General features: G+C 32.9%; 1 protein-coding gene across 4 annotated transcripts in view; it reads left to right on the top strand.

The window, feature by feature from the left end:
- LOC148617487 (fibrocystin-L-like) overlaps positions 1-17854 on the top strand; it is a 95702-nt gene that overhangs the window by 52372 nt on the left and 25476 nt on the right. For all 4 annotated transcript variants that reach the window (XM_088585204.1, XM_088585205.1, XM_088585206.1 and 1 more), the window contains 11 exons: positions 805-987; positions 3532-3708; positions 3922-5406; positions 6169-6318; positions 6513-6690; positions 7118-7274; positions 8589-8754; positions 9763-9842; positions 12283-12412; positions 14391-14774; positions 16371-17319. In XM_088585204.1, coding sequence (XP_088441330.1) covers positions 805-987; positions 3532-3708; positions 3922-5406; positions 6169-6318; positions 6513-6690; positions 7118-7274; positions 8589-8754; positions 9763-9842; positions 12283-12412; positions 14391-14774; positions 16371-17319 — 4039 coding nt within the window. The remainder of the gene's footprint in view (positions 1-804; positions 988-3531; positions 3709-3921; positions 5407-6168; positions 6319-6512; positions 6691-7117; positions 7275-8588; positions 8755-9762; positions 9843-12282; positions 12413-14390; positions 14775-16370; positions 17320-17854) is intronic.

Consider the following 17854-nt stretch of genomic DNA (forward strand, 5'->3'; position numbering starts at 1 on the left):
AACATTTATCTCCTAAGAGCTTGGGTTATATGAAAAGCCACATGTTAGTTTTTGTTAACAATAACATTTTAAACAAGGGGGACAATAAAATGAATGGAATTATAAAACATGTAAAAGGGAAAAATAACATGTTGGAAAATGTCCCTTATACTCAAATCCTTGTATAATCAAATGTAATGAACTCATTATGCTGTATTTTGAGGAGTAGTATTAGTTTATTTAACTTTGATAAATAAATAAAAACTACTTTATATAGGGATTTTCAAACTTTCAATAAAAAAACTTTTAATTATTGTGTTGATTTTTTAACTAATTTGTAAACAGAATCAATAATATTATACCCCCACTGGAATATTAGAATCGTCTGGTCTGTCCATCATTCCTCCTTCTTTTTTAATTCATCTGAATATCATCACAGTTATATTGCTTCCAATAGATGAGTTGTATAAATCTGGGTTCTCAACAGATGGATTTATACCAAATTAAGCGTGTTTCTTCTTAAAGATGGGGCATACCTTGATAGCTGTTGTGGTGCTGGTGAATTTTAACTTCCTCTTTGATGGGACTTTGCTACTTTTCACTATATGGAATGATAGAGAAAATGTTTGTTACAAAAATCTTGGCTCCAAATGGATGAAATTATTTTAAATTTGATGTGTGGCTTCATATAGATTGGGCATGTGCCCTTAGCTATCTACTTTTTGTAAAAGTGGGGGGAGGGTGGTATGTCTGGGACAACAATGCATGCAACTTCAATTTAATTTTTAATTGTTTAATTGTTATGAAATTAATTCATTTTTTCAGTGTTTGGAAAAGGATTTGACTGGTATCCTAAAAACACACAATTGAAAGTAGGAGACATTGCTAGGTGGAAATGGAGTATACCATATCCATTCATGGTATTCACCCCTCGTGTAATGCAAGTGGAAAATCCCAACACGCTTGACCAACCAGAAGATGGCTTTATAAGTGCTGCTGCTAGAAGTGGTATGTCAGGTTGTATTAAAATGTAAAATGAATGATAACGTAGATTGTCCAGACTCACAGAATTACTTGTAGGTCTGGTGTTAGACATTTCAATCTTGAGTTTTCTATCCCTATTATAAATGTCACCATTTTTAAACATTTTGGATCTTTTGAATATATTTCTTCAATTGTTTGAACATTTCAATTTTAAATCTTTTTAAAATTTTTGAAGCTGTCCCTCTGTGTGTCCTTTCATTACAAACTTGTGTCCACAATGTAAGCTTTTTTTCTTTCAATGTATGTTTTTGGTATTTTAAATGTGACTAGATCACCTAAAACAATGTGTTATACAATAAAAAAATGACATATGACCTTGAACTTTGACCTGAGGTCAAATTCCTGTTTTTTTTGTGACAAACTCATGTCTCAGATGTTACTTTTATCTCTTTCAATATGGGCTTTTCATATTTGGCATGTGGGTAGATCACTTTAAGATGATGTGTTGCATACCATAGATAGTAGCCTATGACCTTGAACTTTGACCTTAAGGTCAAATTCCTGTTTTTTGGGTGAAAAACTCTTGTCCAGAATATATTTGATTCCATACTTCTCCCTCAACTGGTAAATATTTCTATTTAATATGAGTGCCACATTTAAAACTGAAAATTCTGAGTTGGAAAGCTTTTCCCCAAATCCGTTTTGTATGTATGGCTTAATTGCCCTGGCAGAGCCCACTGAGATGGATTCCATCAGAATGATTTCTTGTGTTTATTTAAGATAATTGCTGTTGATGCAATGGTTTTACCTTGTAAGAAAAGAAAGTAAACATCCCATATAGTTTATCTACCACAGTCTGACCACAGTAGCAGTTTAATGTATACAACAATAATTTTCTTCATTTAAAAAGAAACTTTACAGATTATTCATAAGTTAAAAGCCCAATACCTCCTGTTTTTTGTTGCTTCAAATCAGTACTTACGTGGAAATGTAACGTAATAGAAGTGGGAAGTTTAGCATGCTATAAAGTCTGGTTTAACATACCATTTCCATCAGAAATTCCTGTGCCGCGTCAGGACCATTTCTGTAGTATCCTTGATATTGCTATTAGTTACTCAAACTTCCCTTTTTAACTCACCTGGCCGAAGGCCATGTGAGCTATTGCCATCACTTGGCATCTGTCATTGTCGTTGTTAACCATTTTTCAAAACTCTTCTCCTCTGAAACTACTTGACCAATTGGAACCAAACTTGGTATGAATGTTTCTAGGAGTTATCCTGCATAGAACTTATGTGGGGATTTTTGATCCATTGAAAAACATGGCCGCTGTTACTAAAAATAGAACATCGGGGTCAGACAGTAGTTTTTCGCATATATCTCCAAAACCGTTTGGTACAGCCAGATTCTGACATGGGGGTAAAAGTGTTCAGCATGATGAGATCTACCTGTGGTCAAATTTTCATGTTAATATGTTGAGCCATGTTGGAGTTATTGCCCTTTTTCAACTTTTTTTTGCTAAACTTGGTATGTATGTATGTTCCTTGGGGTATCATGCATTGAACTGATGTTGGGATTTTCGATCTGTCGAAAAATATGGCTGCCATAACTAAAACTAGAACATAGGGGTCAGACAGTAGTTTTTCGCATATATCTCCTCAACAGTTAGGTTTAGCCAATTCTGACATGGGTGAAAAGTGTTCAGCATGATGAGATCTATCTGTGGTTAAAATTTGGTGAAAATCTGTTGACCCATGTTGGAGCTATTGTCCTTTTTGGATCTTTTTTGCTGTTTTTAATGTTATTATTTTAAAAAATCCTCTCCAGAAACTACTTTACAGAATTTAATGAAGGTATTTTTGTTTTAAAGGGTATCCTTAACAAAATGATCATTTGGATTTTTTATTTGTTATAAAGCATGGCCGCTGTTACTAAAAATAGAACATAGGGGTCAGACCGCAGATTTTTGCTTATACATGTATCTCCAAAACGGTTAGGTTTAACCAAAATTTGACGTGGGTAAAATTATTCAGAAGAAAGAGATCTGTCTGTGGTTAAATTTTGATGAAAATTTGTTGACCCATGTTGGAGTTATTGCCCTTTTTGGATGTTTTTTGCTGTTTTTGATATTACTTTAAAAAATCTGCTCTTCAGAAACTGTTCTGCAAAATTTAATGAAAGTTGTCATTTTTGTTTTATAGGGTATCCTTAACGAAATGACTGATTTTTGATTGCTGAAAAAACATGGCTGCCATTTCTAAAAATAGAACAATGGGGTCAGACAGCAGATTTATGCATATATCTTGAAATCTGTTAAGTTTAGTCAATAGCTTTCAATTGCTGAAATGATCATTATTATAAGGCTTACAAATGTGTCCAATGAATCAAATGGAATCAAAATTGTCTGACAACTCCTTGTTAGAGTTATTGCCCTTAAAAGGTAAAAACTTAATCAGGTGAGTGATTCAGGCTCCTGGGAGCCTCTTGTTGATTTTTCTTCTTCTTGACTATTTGCTTAAGAGTTTATCAGTTCCATAATTTTGTTTTGATACATTTTTTTGTTTATTTCAGGTTTGTTTGAGTATAAAGTATCAGTGGAAGGAATCTATTACTATTCATCTGGATGGATTGATCAATACCAGCTGATTAAATTCCATGGAACCCTACATGTGGCCCCTAGGGAACAGTTTGTTGGTGAAATTAGTCTAAAGGTCGCAGGTCATGATGCCATGTATGATATAAACTCAGGTATTACTAGAATTGTTTTTCGATACTATTTAGGGACAAAATAGTTTTGTTTTGTTTTCTATTTAAATGAAATAATGAATAAAAATTTAACAAACTACTGTAAAAGTACTTGTTTTCATGGTTTGCTCACCAAACTACTGTTAAAGTATTAGTTTTCATGGTTTACTCACCAAACTACTCTAAAATTATTCTGATGTATTTTTTTAATTTTAGGTGTTGTAGATCCTAGTCCTCCAGCAGTTTGTGGAGAAGTTACATCAGATTTATCTGGATGTACAAGTGATTCTCCAACAGTGAACACCACTGACAGATTCATCTTTTTGTTTTCAAATTGTTCCACACCTTCTGTTTGTACATTTAGCATTAACCAGGGAACTACAGAGGATATTCTTATGATTAATGGAGAGGGGTTTTCTACCACTGAGTGTCAAAATATAGTAATGATTGGCCAAGATATATGTCATGTGGAATCTTCTTCTGAAAGTCATATAAATTGTTCATTGAATGCAGCTGATGAACCAATTGTTGGAAAGCCGCAGACTATTTCTTTAACTGTTCTAAACAGGGGTCATGCCCTCATAATTGAACCAGGACAAATTGCTCGTACATTTGTTCTTTTGCCAATGATTAGTTCTTTATCACCTTTAATGTTTTCTTTGAATGGTCAAGGTCATCTGAAAATCACTGGATCAGGATTTGTAGGAAACAGTTCTGACATTTCTGTAAGGGTACAAATGACCACATGTGATGTTGAATCTGTAACCTTTACAGAGATTACTTGTAGAACACCACCTATGTCAGCAGGAGATTACATTGTAGAGGTCAAGGTCAGTATTGATGGACAGTTAATTTCGGCCATATGTAAAGATGGCAATGAGTGCAAAATAACTTACAATACATTAAATACACCTAGATTTACTGATGTTAGCCCCTTAACTCTTGATGGTTCTTTAACAGTAGTCACTGTAACTGGTGAGGTTTTTGGAACCCAGTCAGAAACTATGGTAAAGATTGGAGGAGTAGAGTGTTATATTTTTATGAGCAGTGATTCTGAAATTAAATGTAACATCACTAATGTCCCTGTTGGTACTCAGGATATTCAGGTCCTAAGGCAAGACTTGGGTTTGGCTACAAATGCTAACAATTTAATGGTGACTAGTTCAGCACTTATAAATAGTATTTCACCTGATAAAGGCAGTATACATGGAGGAACCATGGTCCAAATTGATGGGAATGGATTTACAAGTGATACCATGGTTAAAATGGATGGAAATGATTGTCAGGTAACCATGGTAATGTTGTCAATGGTGAAATGTACAACTCCTTCCCATTCAGCTCAGAATAATGTTCCTGTTGTTGTAACTGCTAATGGTGTCACATACCCTTCACTAACATTTAGTTATACCACTTCTGAATCTCCAGAAATCACCAGTATATCACCAAGTACAACTGAAAGGGGTCAGACAATTTTTATAAATGGAAATGGGTTTTCTACTACAACATCCCAAAACACTGTTACAGTTGGTTCAGTAGATTGTCCTGTAACCATGGCAACAGCCAATGGTATCCAGTGCACTGCTCCAGCCATACCTCTTGGAACTCATAAAATTGTAGTCCATGTAGACGGGAAGGGATTTTCCAATGATGACAAGACTATCATGTACTCTATCACTATCTCTGATATAAGTCCTGCAGCAGGTAAGATTTGAAAGTCTTCTGGGAAAAAGGGAAAGATATGCTTCTTATTCTTATAAGAATTTTTAAAGTTCAAAATAATCTTTTACCATATGTATGTCAACTGCAAGTATTGATAAGTCCAGTCATGTCCCACTCTAAATTCTTAAAATTAAGAATTGCTTTTGAAAATGCATGGAATTTTGACTAAGAATAGTATATGTTAATGTTCTTTTTTTTTCATTTAGACGGCTTTCATTGCTTTATGTTTTATAGCTGCCAACCTATGAAAGATCATATGAGAGTATACAGGACCCTCATTTAAAATTTAAAATTAGGGTAATAGTGTGTTATGAACTTTTTTTGATTCATTGCAACCATTTTTGATGCTTAACAACCATTTTGCAAATGAGTAATCACATCTTAAATTAAGAAACTACCTTTTTATTATATCATGTAAATAATTAAATAATTGAGATCGTTTCACTGTTGGTATTGAAGATCTAAGTAAAGTACTTTTGTGGCAATTTTTGCAATTATTTTAATAGGAGTCATTGTAGGTCCTTTTACTTTATTCCTGCAACCCAGTTGGTCAAAAGAAATAATTCGAGTGATGAGCTCAATTTTTGGACCTGCAGGATACAGGTCACTTAGCAATTATGATGTATAAGATGTTAATTGTTCTTTAACAGTTCTCTAGTGAGTCAAAGTTGTAGAGAAGGTGGGATTTCAAAGATAGGACTATATTAAATAACTTACAAATTTTTTTTTTAATTTACATCACAGGAAGTAGTGGTGGTGGCCAGCGAGTTACAATTTCAGGGTCTGGTTTTGGTGATGGCACAATGGTCACAATCTGTGATGAAGAATGTATGAAGGTTTCTGATGCAAGCCAAACTGCTGATAGCAATGTGTGTTTAACTCCAATTCCATCAGGTGAGTTAATTATATATATATAGCCTAGCTGTCCGAGTGGTCTAGGGCATTAGACTTAGTGCAGGCAGTGTATATATACCTTTAAAACAACTCAATAACAAAAATAAAAATGTGTAGCTATTTTTGGTGTGTATTACATTTTACAGAACTGCATGATTCCTATAAAGACTGTTTCTGAACATCTATGTCTGCAGGTGCTGTCGCAGGTACATTGGTATGTGATGTTAAGGTGAAGGATAACTCAGTTGAGGACACTCTCACTAATAGATACACCTATAATTCTGCTTTGACTCCAACTGTTTCCATGGTTTCACCTAGAAGAGGGGGATCTGGTGGAGGGGTAACCCTTACCATCCAAGGAATAGGATTTGGGTTTGTTTTAGATTTTGATCATATCTTTCGAAAAATTTAGTTTTTAAAAAATGTTTTTTACAGCATGCTACTTAAATAAGGGAAAAGTGACCTATATACCTTTGATAATGAAATTGCAATGCATTTCATATAATTTATACTTCGAATTACTCATGACATTTAAAACAGAAATGAATGCCATTTCTGCATTTCATATAACATATTCATGGAAAGACTTCTTTTCAGTTTTTTTTACCATTATTCACCCACTTCCTAATTTTTTGAGAATAGCACTTTATTATTTTAAGACAAGCAAATGTGACAGGCATATCATGCATTGGTGGCTCAGAACTTTATTAAGGATGTTTAAATTTCACAATTTAGAAGTATACATTAACATATTCTCAGGAATCTTAAGCCAATGATTTATTGGTAAAATATTTTATAGAACAAATTCTGCAGATGCTATGGTGACTATAGGTGGTACTCCATGTATCATTAGCTCCATAGATAATACAGTTATCACATGTGTCACTGAGCCACATTCACCACCAGAGGTCACTAGTGTCAAAGTAGAAGTCAATGGAAATGGTGTATCTGTGGAGGTAATATATGATTATGTTGTTTGCTTACTTGCTATACTTTGTAAATATGAAAGTTTTGATTAAGGTCAACCACTGTTCAAACAATATTCAGGGTCAAAAGTCAAGGGTAATATCTAAAAATAGAGCTAGAAAGAATATATAATCAGTGGTGGAAATTTCAACAACCAACTGAATGATGATTTAATTTTTATACCCAAACACTTGAAATGGCCAGATATTATGTTATATCCTCCAAAAAGTTGCGTGTCCATCTTTGTGTACATCTGTCCATCCCCAATATAGCTTGAGAACAGATCAATGAATTATATTGAAACTGTACGATTGTTGCATGTCATACAATACAGGTTAAGTAAAATTTGCAGCAAAATAAATAGTTTTCCAGTAAGGCATTTTTGAACATTTTGCCATCTCCCTTTTTTCACCATTATATTGCAGGGTATCACATAGTGTTCCATTAATGCCCTATTTTTAAGTAAGTTCATTTTACTCCCTGCAAAGTTTAGGGGTATATAGGAATCAGCCTGTCTGTCTGTCTGTCTGTCTGTCCATTTGTCTGTCCACATTTCTTGTAATTGTAACTTCTCCTAAGCCTCTTTAGGGATTTTGATGAAATTTTATAGGAGGTATATTAGTATCATATGTAGGTGTGCTTGAAGCAATATAATTACTGTCAGAGGATTGCAAAGGGAGATAATCCAAATTAAGTGTTTTATATGTTTAACCTTGTAAGCGCAATTCCTCCTAAACTGCTGATGAGATTTTGATATAATCTTGTATGAAGGTTGAGTATCATATGTAGATGTGCATAAAGGGATGTAATTAATGTCAGAGGACTGCATAGGGAGCTAATCCAAATATCTTAAAACATTGTAAGAACAACTTGTCCTAAACCTCTCAAGGGATTTTGATGAAATTTTATAGGAAGGTTGGGTAACATATGTACATGTGCATAAAGGGATATAATTACTCTCAAAGGACTTCCAAATCTTAAATCTGGGGTTTTACATATAAGTCTATTTGGGGGGGGGGGTATTTTTTTGTGAGCTTGCTCACAGTATTTCTGGTTATGATCTTCTTATAGGCATTTTTGGTAGTTACAAAAATTCAGGAGTGAGAATCAGTTATATTTTAGTGTCAAATTATAGCACACACCAATTCTGTTTACTAAAAGTTATGCAACTTGATTTGAATATGAGTGTAGAATAAGGCTGATTAAAGTAAATTGAAAGAGGTTGATGAATCAAATGTTGTTTATTTGATGTATTGTTTGAAACCCTCTTAAGGAATTTTAATGTTTTATAACTTTTGTTGCAGGGTACTGAAGGGGATGCTAAGTTTGAGTATGTTGACCTTTGGTCCTCACCTTATACATGGGGAGGTAAATCACCTCCAGAAAATGGGACACTTGTTGTCATCCAAAAAGGGCAGACTGTTGTCCTAGATACTGACACCAACTACCTCAAAATGTTGCTAATTAAAGGTACATATAGAGTAATTTAACATATATTGATTTATTTATCAGATTTGTACAGTGAAACCTGTCTAACATGAACCCTGAAAAAACCTTAAGCTGTCTTAATCTAACATCTTCTAAATTCTGTTCATTTCAGTTTATATGTGTTCTAGAATCTTGGTTGCCTTGATTACTCTTTTGAACCTGTGTATACCATACACCTATCTAAACTTTATTCATTAGTCTGATTTAGAGGGTTCTGTTAGGACAGGTTTCATTGTTTGCAAACATTACACTTTCGGAGAGTTATAGTTCAAACTTTGCTTCTTTTTAATTTCATTTTCTTGTTCCATCTTCAACTTTGCAATTGATGACGCATGTTAAAACTGTGAAATTACTTTGATTTGTGGATACCAATTGCCTTGGATTAGGGAAGAAACTCAACCGGAAATCCTTCTTGATTTTGTAAATTGGTTAGGTTTAGGTAGGTGTTTGGCTTCCAGATAAAATTTAAATTGATGTAAAGTGACTTTATAAAGTGTTTGGTTTAGACAGGTTTTTAGATTATTCATGATTTAGTTCAGGCAGGTTTTCAGATTATTCAGGGTTTGGTTTAGACAGGTTTTCAGAACATTCATGGTTCGGTATAGACAGGTTTCTCTGTGTAGTCATACATGTTAAACTTCCCGATTTCTACGGAAGACTCTTTATTTTACTTAAAGGAATTTCTTACGAGGCTTTGCCTCTGGGATTCGTATTTGTATTTTTCTGGTTAAAACTGCATAAAATGTTAAACACTTTCATACTGATATATACTGACTTATATATACACATGTGATGTATAGAAAATATTTGCCAAAAATGTCATCATGGGAAATCTCCTGCAATTTGAAAATGAATTGCAGGAGATCTCCTGCAAAGAGGATCCAGAAGGTTAAAAGGTATGATATGAAGTGTAATATCTAGTTTTAATTTTTGATAGGAGTTATATGGAAATACTTTTCAACATAATGATTGCTTGTTCTATTACTTTAGGTGGACATTTGATATTTGATGAGAAAGATGTCGAGCTGATGGCTGACAATATACTTATAGTGGAAGGAGGATCTTTAACGGTAGGTTTTTATGACAACTTATTCCCTTTCATTGACGTCAGAGGTCTTTGCTGTAGTGTCTAAGTGTCATGCATGGGAGGATTTGTTTAATTCCTGGTCATAGCACCATGAAACTTGAAAAGTAACCCTAGTCTCAGAATATTTGACCAATTATGACATCTTGAAATCTTTTAAGATTTTAAAGTCCATTTTACAAAATTGGTGGATGTAAAGTTAATCCTAGTGCTATTTTCTATTGTGATGTCATAACTAACTAAATGAAGGAATTACACTTACAATTTTTTGTGATAATGACCACTTATTGAAGTTACCGAGGAAGTTAAGGTAATTCTCAGACTTAATTAATTTTAATGTTTTATTGCACCCAGACCTATATATAAATAGGAGATGTGGTATGATTGCCAATAAACAATTAAACTTCCGAAGGTCACCACATGGCAAGCTGTAAAAGACTCCAAAATAAATGAAGTAAAACTATTCATAAAAGATGAAAATCAACTTATTCTATAGAAATAATGTAAAATGAATAACAATTAACGTAAAATACAACAATAGCTACTGGATTAGAGGTTCCTGGCACATAAAGTATGTCGCAAGGTTAAACATGTTTGTGAGTGCTCAACCCCGACCCCCTTCCGCTCTCCACTTGGGACAATCGTGGGAAAATAAAACAATAAAATGAACTATAAAAATCTGTCGAACTCAGATTTAACTCTTGAGATAGATACAGAATACAAACACCTTAACAACTAGGACAAAATACAACAACCTGTATCTACCTGGACAGAGTACTCACTGTCTCTGTAAGGGAGTTCAAACAGCAACTGATAAATACACCTTGTTAACTCAAACAAAAGTCATGTCATACCAAAGAATACACTTAAAAAATTGCAATGAGTGTTTAAAGTCATATGGAAATATATTTTTACTACCAGTATAGAAATATTTGTGTTTGTGCATTTAAAAAAACCTGTAAAATATTGTTTTTCCATTAATTATCAGAGGAAAAGGAAATGCTTTTTATCTAATAAACACATGTTTACAATATAGTTTTCATACACATGATCTTGACAAGTCAATTATCTAGTCTTAAAGGTAAACATATGTTTGTAATAAGTTGCACATGCTGATGCTAAACATGTAATCAACATATATTGCATTTTGTTCTGTGTGTATAGATAAGGGAAATCAGATGGTAATCAAAATAATATAATCTAGGATAATAAGTACACACAGAAATAGACAAACGTGTAATAAAGAAAAAAATATGAAATAACCAATTAACATATTCAAAGAAACAAAATAAAAATGAGCAACCCAGACTCCACTAATAAAGGGAAGCATGGACTGGGTGCATCAGTAAGGTAAACATCCTCAGCTTTTCAAGTAACACTCATCAATTAAGTTGCTTATGAAATGTCAAGTCAAGGGTAGACAAAAGAGGAAAGAAAAAAGTATGGCCAGTGAACAAATTGATTCTCATTGTACAAATGGATATACACCATAGCAATCCATGATTTCATGATGGCTAGCACAATAAAAAAAAGTCTGCATAGTTTCAGCAAGTTCTGGCATAATGTGAGTTGTGACATGACAACTCCATACACAGGTGCAGAAGGAAGTTGTCATAGATTAAAGGAAAGTTGAGGATACAAGTGAAGCACACTTTGTTCCCATTGGAATGCAAACTGTCTGTTGATAACACTTTTGTCACACTGCACAAATGGTGTTGATAAAAAATCCAGCATTTTGACATCTTCATCTTATTTAGATGATGATTTTGGATTGTTTTTTTTTTAAGAAAATATGAAGTACATCATATTTATATACAGGTGTATTATAGTAACAAAGATTTATAATGTTTTTGAGTCTGGATTTCAATTACCTATGGGGGAAAGAAGTATAAAGAGTTGACAAATCATAGATCTTGATAACAATACATTTTTCTGTTTGAATACTGTTTCTTCATACAGCTTGAAAAAGGTGATGACACCAAAATTATACTGATTTAAAAAAATGGGTTTGGAAATATTAATTCTGGAGTCATTGAGAGACAAGTCTCACTGTACATACAAACAGTGAATTTATTCCTTTAAAAAAATGCTATATCATAAGGAACTCAGTTGTAAACATCAGAAAACGTACACTAAAAAAAATTCTTATAGTAAAATTGTTTTAAACTAACTGATTGAGGCAAAGCCAATAGTAAAATTGTTTTAAACTAACTGATTGAGGCAAAGCCAATAGTAAAATTGTTTGAAACTAACTGATTGAGGCAAAGCCAATAGTAAAATTGTTTTTAAATTAAGTGATTGAGGCATAGCCAATAGTAAAATTGTTTGAAACTAACTGATTGAGGCAAAGCCAATAGTAAAATTGTTTGAAACTAACTGATTGAGGCAAAGCCATGCACATTGTCGTTATATTATATATTTTACAGATTGGAACTGAGGAACAACCTTTTCAGCATAAAGCTAAAATAACATGTGCAGCCCATGTCAGGACAAAAGAACTCCCCATTTATGGCACTTGTTCAGTTGGTGTTAGACATGGCACACTTGATATTCATGGTAAATATAGACTGCAATGAATTAGGCCAATAATAAAGGGTTATTCTTTGGTTGTCTGATCCTTCGAGCAATCAATACATACTTGTTAACCCTCCGACATTAAGGGGAAGACTTCCACAAAAATCAATGAAAAATTTAGAAAAATGTAAGATTTGTGGGAGTTTCTTTGAGTTAAAATGACTATATTTTCTGTGTAAAATAGTGAATAATTGAATGTTTACTGTTTCTGAAAAAGAAAATAAATTGAATTTTGTGTCATGATATGCATGAATCACCTCTTGTGTGATACAATCAAACCATTCTAAGTGTCCATCTGTAATCAGCAAAAACCTGTCTTAAAAAAACTATGGTTAAAATATCTAAATGTAATGTTTTCTATGTAAAAAAACTGCATGTAAAGACTATCTTATGTAACCTGGATTTTGCTCTTTCTTTGAAGGTCATTTAAGGAGGTAGATCTAGGGTAAGGGACATAACTTCTGAGATCAGTGATATGTTTGTTTCATATTCAATTTCACCATAGCCTCTCAAGCTTTCATTTGAAGCCAAATGAAATCAGTCCAAGTTACTTTGATACATAAGATTGCAGTAAATACAAACGTTCCAATGATTTGTAAGAATTGTGTCCCTTACTCTATGTCTACCTCCTTAATACAGGTTTCACTGTATTAATGCAGATTTACTTTACTATATCACATCAAAGTGATTTTACTGTATGCTAATAAAAAGTTATTATTTCATTTTACAACTGACACTTTGCTAAATATAGAAAAGAAAGGCAGGCAATTAGCAATTTATCGTGTCATTTAGTCACAGATTTCAATGTTATTCCAAGACTATCTTTGTTCAGAACCTTCACAAGACTAGTACTGTGGCTTAAGCTACAGAAAAAATTCTGTAGGTTTAAAATAACCCCTACCAACCTCATTTTTGTTTGCCTATCCTTGCACGTTTAATTGGTATTTTATTTTGTGAAATGCCACTAAACTGTCATTTTAGTAAAGCACTATGAAGGTCAAGAAAGCCCCTGAAAAGTGTTTATAAAAAATAATTAAAAAAACTGATTTTACCTACTGTTTAGGTTTTTTTATCCTTCAGGATCAAAATACCTTATGCCACCAGTTCATCACAGGAACTATTTCTGAACACTACACAAAAATATACTGGTAGTCCAAATGAAATTACTTTAATCATTTAATATCTCTTTTATAACCAGTAAATATGCTTCTGGCAATTATTTGCCTAAAAAGTATTCTATTACATGAGTATTTCTGCAAATAAAATTAAGATCTACTCTTCAAATCAACTGAAGTTAGAGGGAAACTCCTTTTGGCCTAGAAAGATATTTAGTAATGTTAGCATGTAGGGAATTTAGTTTTTGCAGTAATGTGTCAAGAGACATTAAATGAATTAGGTATGTTCCATTTAACACACCTCAGTCTTAAATCTTCATCCGTTCATTAATATTTTATTATTAATAAACAAGGAGTGAAGAGCAGTGGTTTTAACCAACTGAAATTGGTTGGCAATTTTCAAATTGATAAAGAAATATCTACTTTGGAAAATATATTTATCAAGGAAATTATCTTTTTTAGCTGAAATAGTTTTGAGTATAACAACAGCCTAGGACTTGGATAAAATACTCTGTTAAAATAGGTCTTGAATGTAAATGAAATTAACTTTTGGACAGGTTTAAAATTTGGGAAAAAGGTGAAATGTAGCAAAATTTGAAAATGTGTTTGAAGTTGGATACTGTTAGACTATTGATTACAGTTTATACTTCAGAAATTAGTAGTAAATATTGACATTTAGTTAATACATATTTGGGGAAAAAAAATTAAGATTCCTCATGAAAAAATCCCTGCTCTCTTACGGTTTTCAAAGTGGCCACACCCCAAAAAAATGGATTTTTTTTACCAGACTTTGTCCTTTATTATTTGTATGTTTTTACATTAATTGACAATATTCAACCTTGAAGGGGAACCATTAGATGTTACATGGACAAGATTGACTGCCACAGCAGCCAAAGGATCTGATACAATTACAGTCTATGATGCTGTCAATACTGGATCCAGGCATTGGAGAACTGGAGACCAGATTGTTATAGCTACTACTGGTGGACACAAATCTCAGAGACAGACAGAGGTTCATTATATAAAATCAGTAGCAAATGATGGCGTCACAATAACATTAGTCGACCCTCTGGAGTATGAACATTTAGGTACCATGGAAACCATAGGCAGTCATACATTTGAGTACAGAGCAGAAGTTGGAATGTATTCTAGAAATATTTTGTTTCAAGGATATAGTGACCCCCAATGGAATGATAAAATAAAAGAGTGTGAAAATGGTTTTGACTTGGGTATGATTTTAATTGTTATTTTTCAAAATCATTTTTTTTTTATTTTGTATTTAAGAAAAATCTACTAACAAAAAGAAACATATAGTTGAATAATGCTGAATAAGAAATCTATCATATATTGTAAACTTGTCTTTCATTTTCCATGCTTCATCTTAAGGTATCCGACCCATAAATGGTCCAAAAACAACCAGCAAAATAATTTGGTTTTTTATCAGTAGTTATAAGCAGAGGTGTCAAATTGACCGGAAGTTTTTATTATGGGTCGGATACCTTAAGAATGATTTCCCCAATTTTAAGCCAATGATTAAAATGCATGTGTCTTTGAACCTCCTTGCAATAATTAAATTTCTGCAAGAGGTTTCCTAGCCTTTTTAAATTTCCAATTTTCTACAGATTTCATGAAAGAAACAGATTCTCCTTCAGTCTTTCTTGGTTTATAATTATTCTCCACACATAACAATCAATTTAATTTTATCATCTCAAGTGGAGAAATAAATCTCCCCACTCATTACTGAAGGAGAATCTATATATAGAAAGGAAGAAATTTGGTGAAACACAACAAATGCACCATCATAAAATGCCTACAAAAATAGTAAATACTATATATCTTTCAACATCTTCTAGCTTTTAGGGATGTTCATTGCTCTTTTACAGAAAAACAAGGATTTCAAAGGGTTATGCAGTCTATTAAGATCTTTCTTGCTAGAATAATATGAGTAGAAATAAATGATTGGTCTGTGTGTTTGATTTTGAGATAAAATTATTTGAAATTTTGGTGGGAAAAAGATTTCTCTTGATTTTCCATAAGTTTTGTCTGGGTAGCTTTTATCTATTAATAACCCTGATGAAGTAACAAGGGTTTCATAAAAACTTCTCAAATAACTTTTTAAGGTGTGTTTAATTAAATTATGAAAAGAAAAGAGGTATTTACTAGACAGCAAATTTTAGTGCTATGAAATAAATAAAATCACAGTAGTTAAAAAATCTGACAAAAATGGCTGAACATGAGCAGCAAACACCCTTAAGTGCCTTTTGATTTTAGTAATAGAATCTTTAATCTTCAAAAGTGTCACCTTGATGCAAATCTTCCCATTTGTACTTCTCAGTTGTATGTTTGTAATTATATTAACACTATAAATATACTCTCTCACAAAGAAAAAAAAAAATAAATAACTGAAATTAATAAATTAAATGCAGAATGAATTGAATAGATTTGTCTCATTGATATAATCACACAGAGTGGATTGAGTATCTTCACCTTTGTCAATTCTAAGTAAGGTGTCCATATTTAAGTTTAAGGATTTTAATTGTTTTGAAATTCATGAAATGCCTCAGTTTTTCTTTAAGTCAGTAAAGGACTGAAAGGACTTATGTAAACAGTCAAACCTGTGTATGCAACCAGCTGTGCTTAGCAATTACCTGAAAAAAAAACTATGATTAAAATATCCTGATGAAGTGCATTCCATGTATTGAATGACCACATGTTTAATTATATAATCACAGTTTCCCTCTCCCTATTTAAGTCTCAATCATCAGGTAAATTTTACTGTTTCAACAAGCTTATTATAATTTACGTGTTAACTTTTGTAATCATAGGTGAGTTTTCAGTACAGACCTGCTTCCAGGGTAGATTTGGTGAGGAATTGGGCACCGACCAATTTGGCATCCAGGTCATTGTACATCCACCAACACCAGGTGTTCTTGGTATGCCTGAAACCCAGAAGGCTATTTCCAGAATAAGTAATGCTGAATGGTTCTATGCTGGCCAAGCTTTCCGTCTCGGACGTTACCCAATGCATTATCATTTAATGGGTGATGCTTCACAATCATACATTAAAAAATGTGCACTTCATAAAACTTTCAACAGAGCTGTCAATATACACGGAACTCACAATGTTACAGTTGAGGACAATGTCATTTATGATATCATGGGAGGAGCTTTCTTTTTGGAAGATGGCATAGAGACATTGAATACTTTTAAACATAACTTGGCCTTATTTGTACGGGCTAGTACAAGTCTGTTGAATGACGACATAGCTCCTGCTGCATTTTGGGTGACAAATGCTCATAATACTGTGATAAACAATGCTGCTGCTGGTGGAACTCATTTTGGGTTCTGGTATCGGACAGAAGGTATACCAAGAGGTCCATCTCGAACTACAAGTGTGAATCCTGTTCACGATGGTAATGTTATATTTAAAGGAAACACTGTACATTCCTGTGGATGGTTTGGCTTATGGGTATTCCCAGAATTCTTACCACGTGACAATGCACTGAGCTCTGGATCACCAATAGCAGCAGTTTTTGAAGACTTTTATGTATATAATTGTGAAAAAGGCGCTGAAACGGTATTTGCTGGATCGGTCCAATTTGAAAATTTTCGCATGGTAAACAATAAAGTTGGACTTGAGCATAAACAGTTTGTTGAAGGTAGCAATTTCTTACCTGATGGTCCCTTGATCAGGAATAGTGTTATTGTTGGGTCATCTACAGTTCTACCAGTAGTTTTGGGAAATAGTGGAATTGTTCTGCCACTTACTCATAGGTATTGTAAAACTGTTTTTTTTTTAGATACCTTTTATTTACAACTAATGAATATGTTAAATATTGCAATTTTGTCATCTTTTATCTTTACAAGAAAGATCTTTGTTTGTTTTTTTTTGTTAGTTGGGGTTTAACGTACGAGCAGCAATATTTCAGCTATATCCAGACGAAAGAAAGATCTTTGTAAAAAATCAGGCAATGTGTGGTACATCATTATTTTCTATATTTTTGTTTCTCTCAATTGTATTCAATACATCAAGAAAATAACTGAAAAGCTAATTTAATACCGTAAAAGTGTTGTTTTTTTTGTGTGTGTGGAAAATTTTGCAGTATTATTCCAAATTTGGATGAGGTTTTTTTTTGCATCATGTAATTTTCCCAGCAGAAAAAAAGTTTAATGAATATATGACAAAGATGAATAACTATTTTATCTTCATACATATTTTGTGTGATTTAAGTTTCATGTTCTAACTTTAACCATGAACATAGGGAAAATTAAATCACTACAAAAAAGCCTTTTATACAGTATATCCTGA

The sequence above is a fragment of the Perna viridis genome, chromosome 5 (assembly GCF_037379345.1).
Source record: "Perna viridis isolate PV_CMFRI_1.1 ecotype Kerala chromosome 5, ASM3737934v1, whole genome shotgun sequence".
Taxonomy (NCBI): Eukaryota; Metazoa; Mollusca; class Bivalvia; order Mytilida; family Mytilidae; genus Perna; species Perna viridis.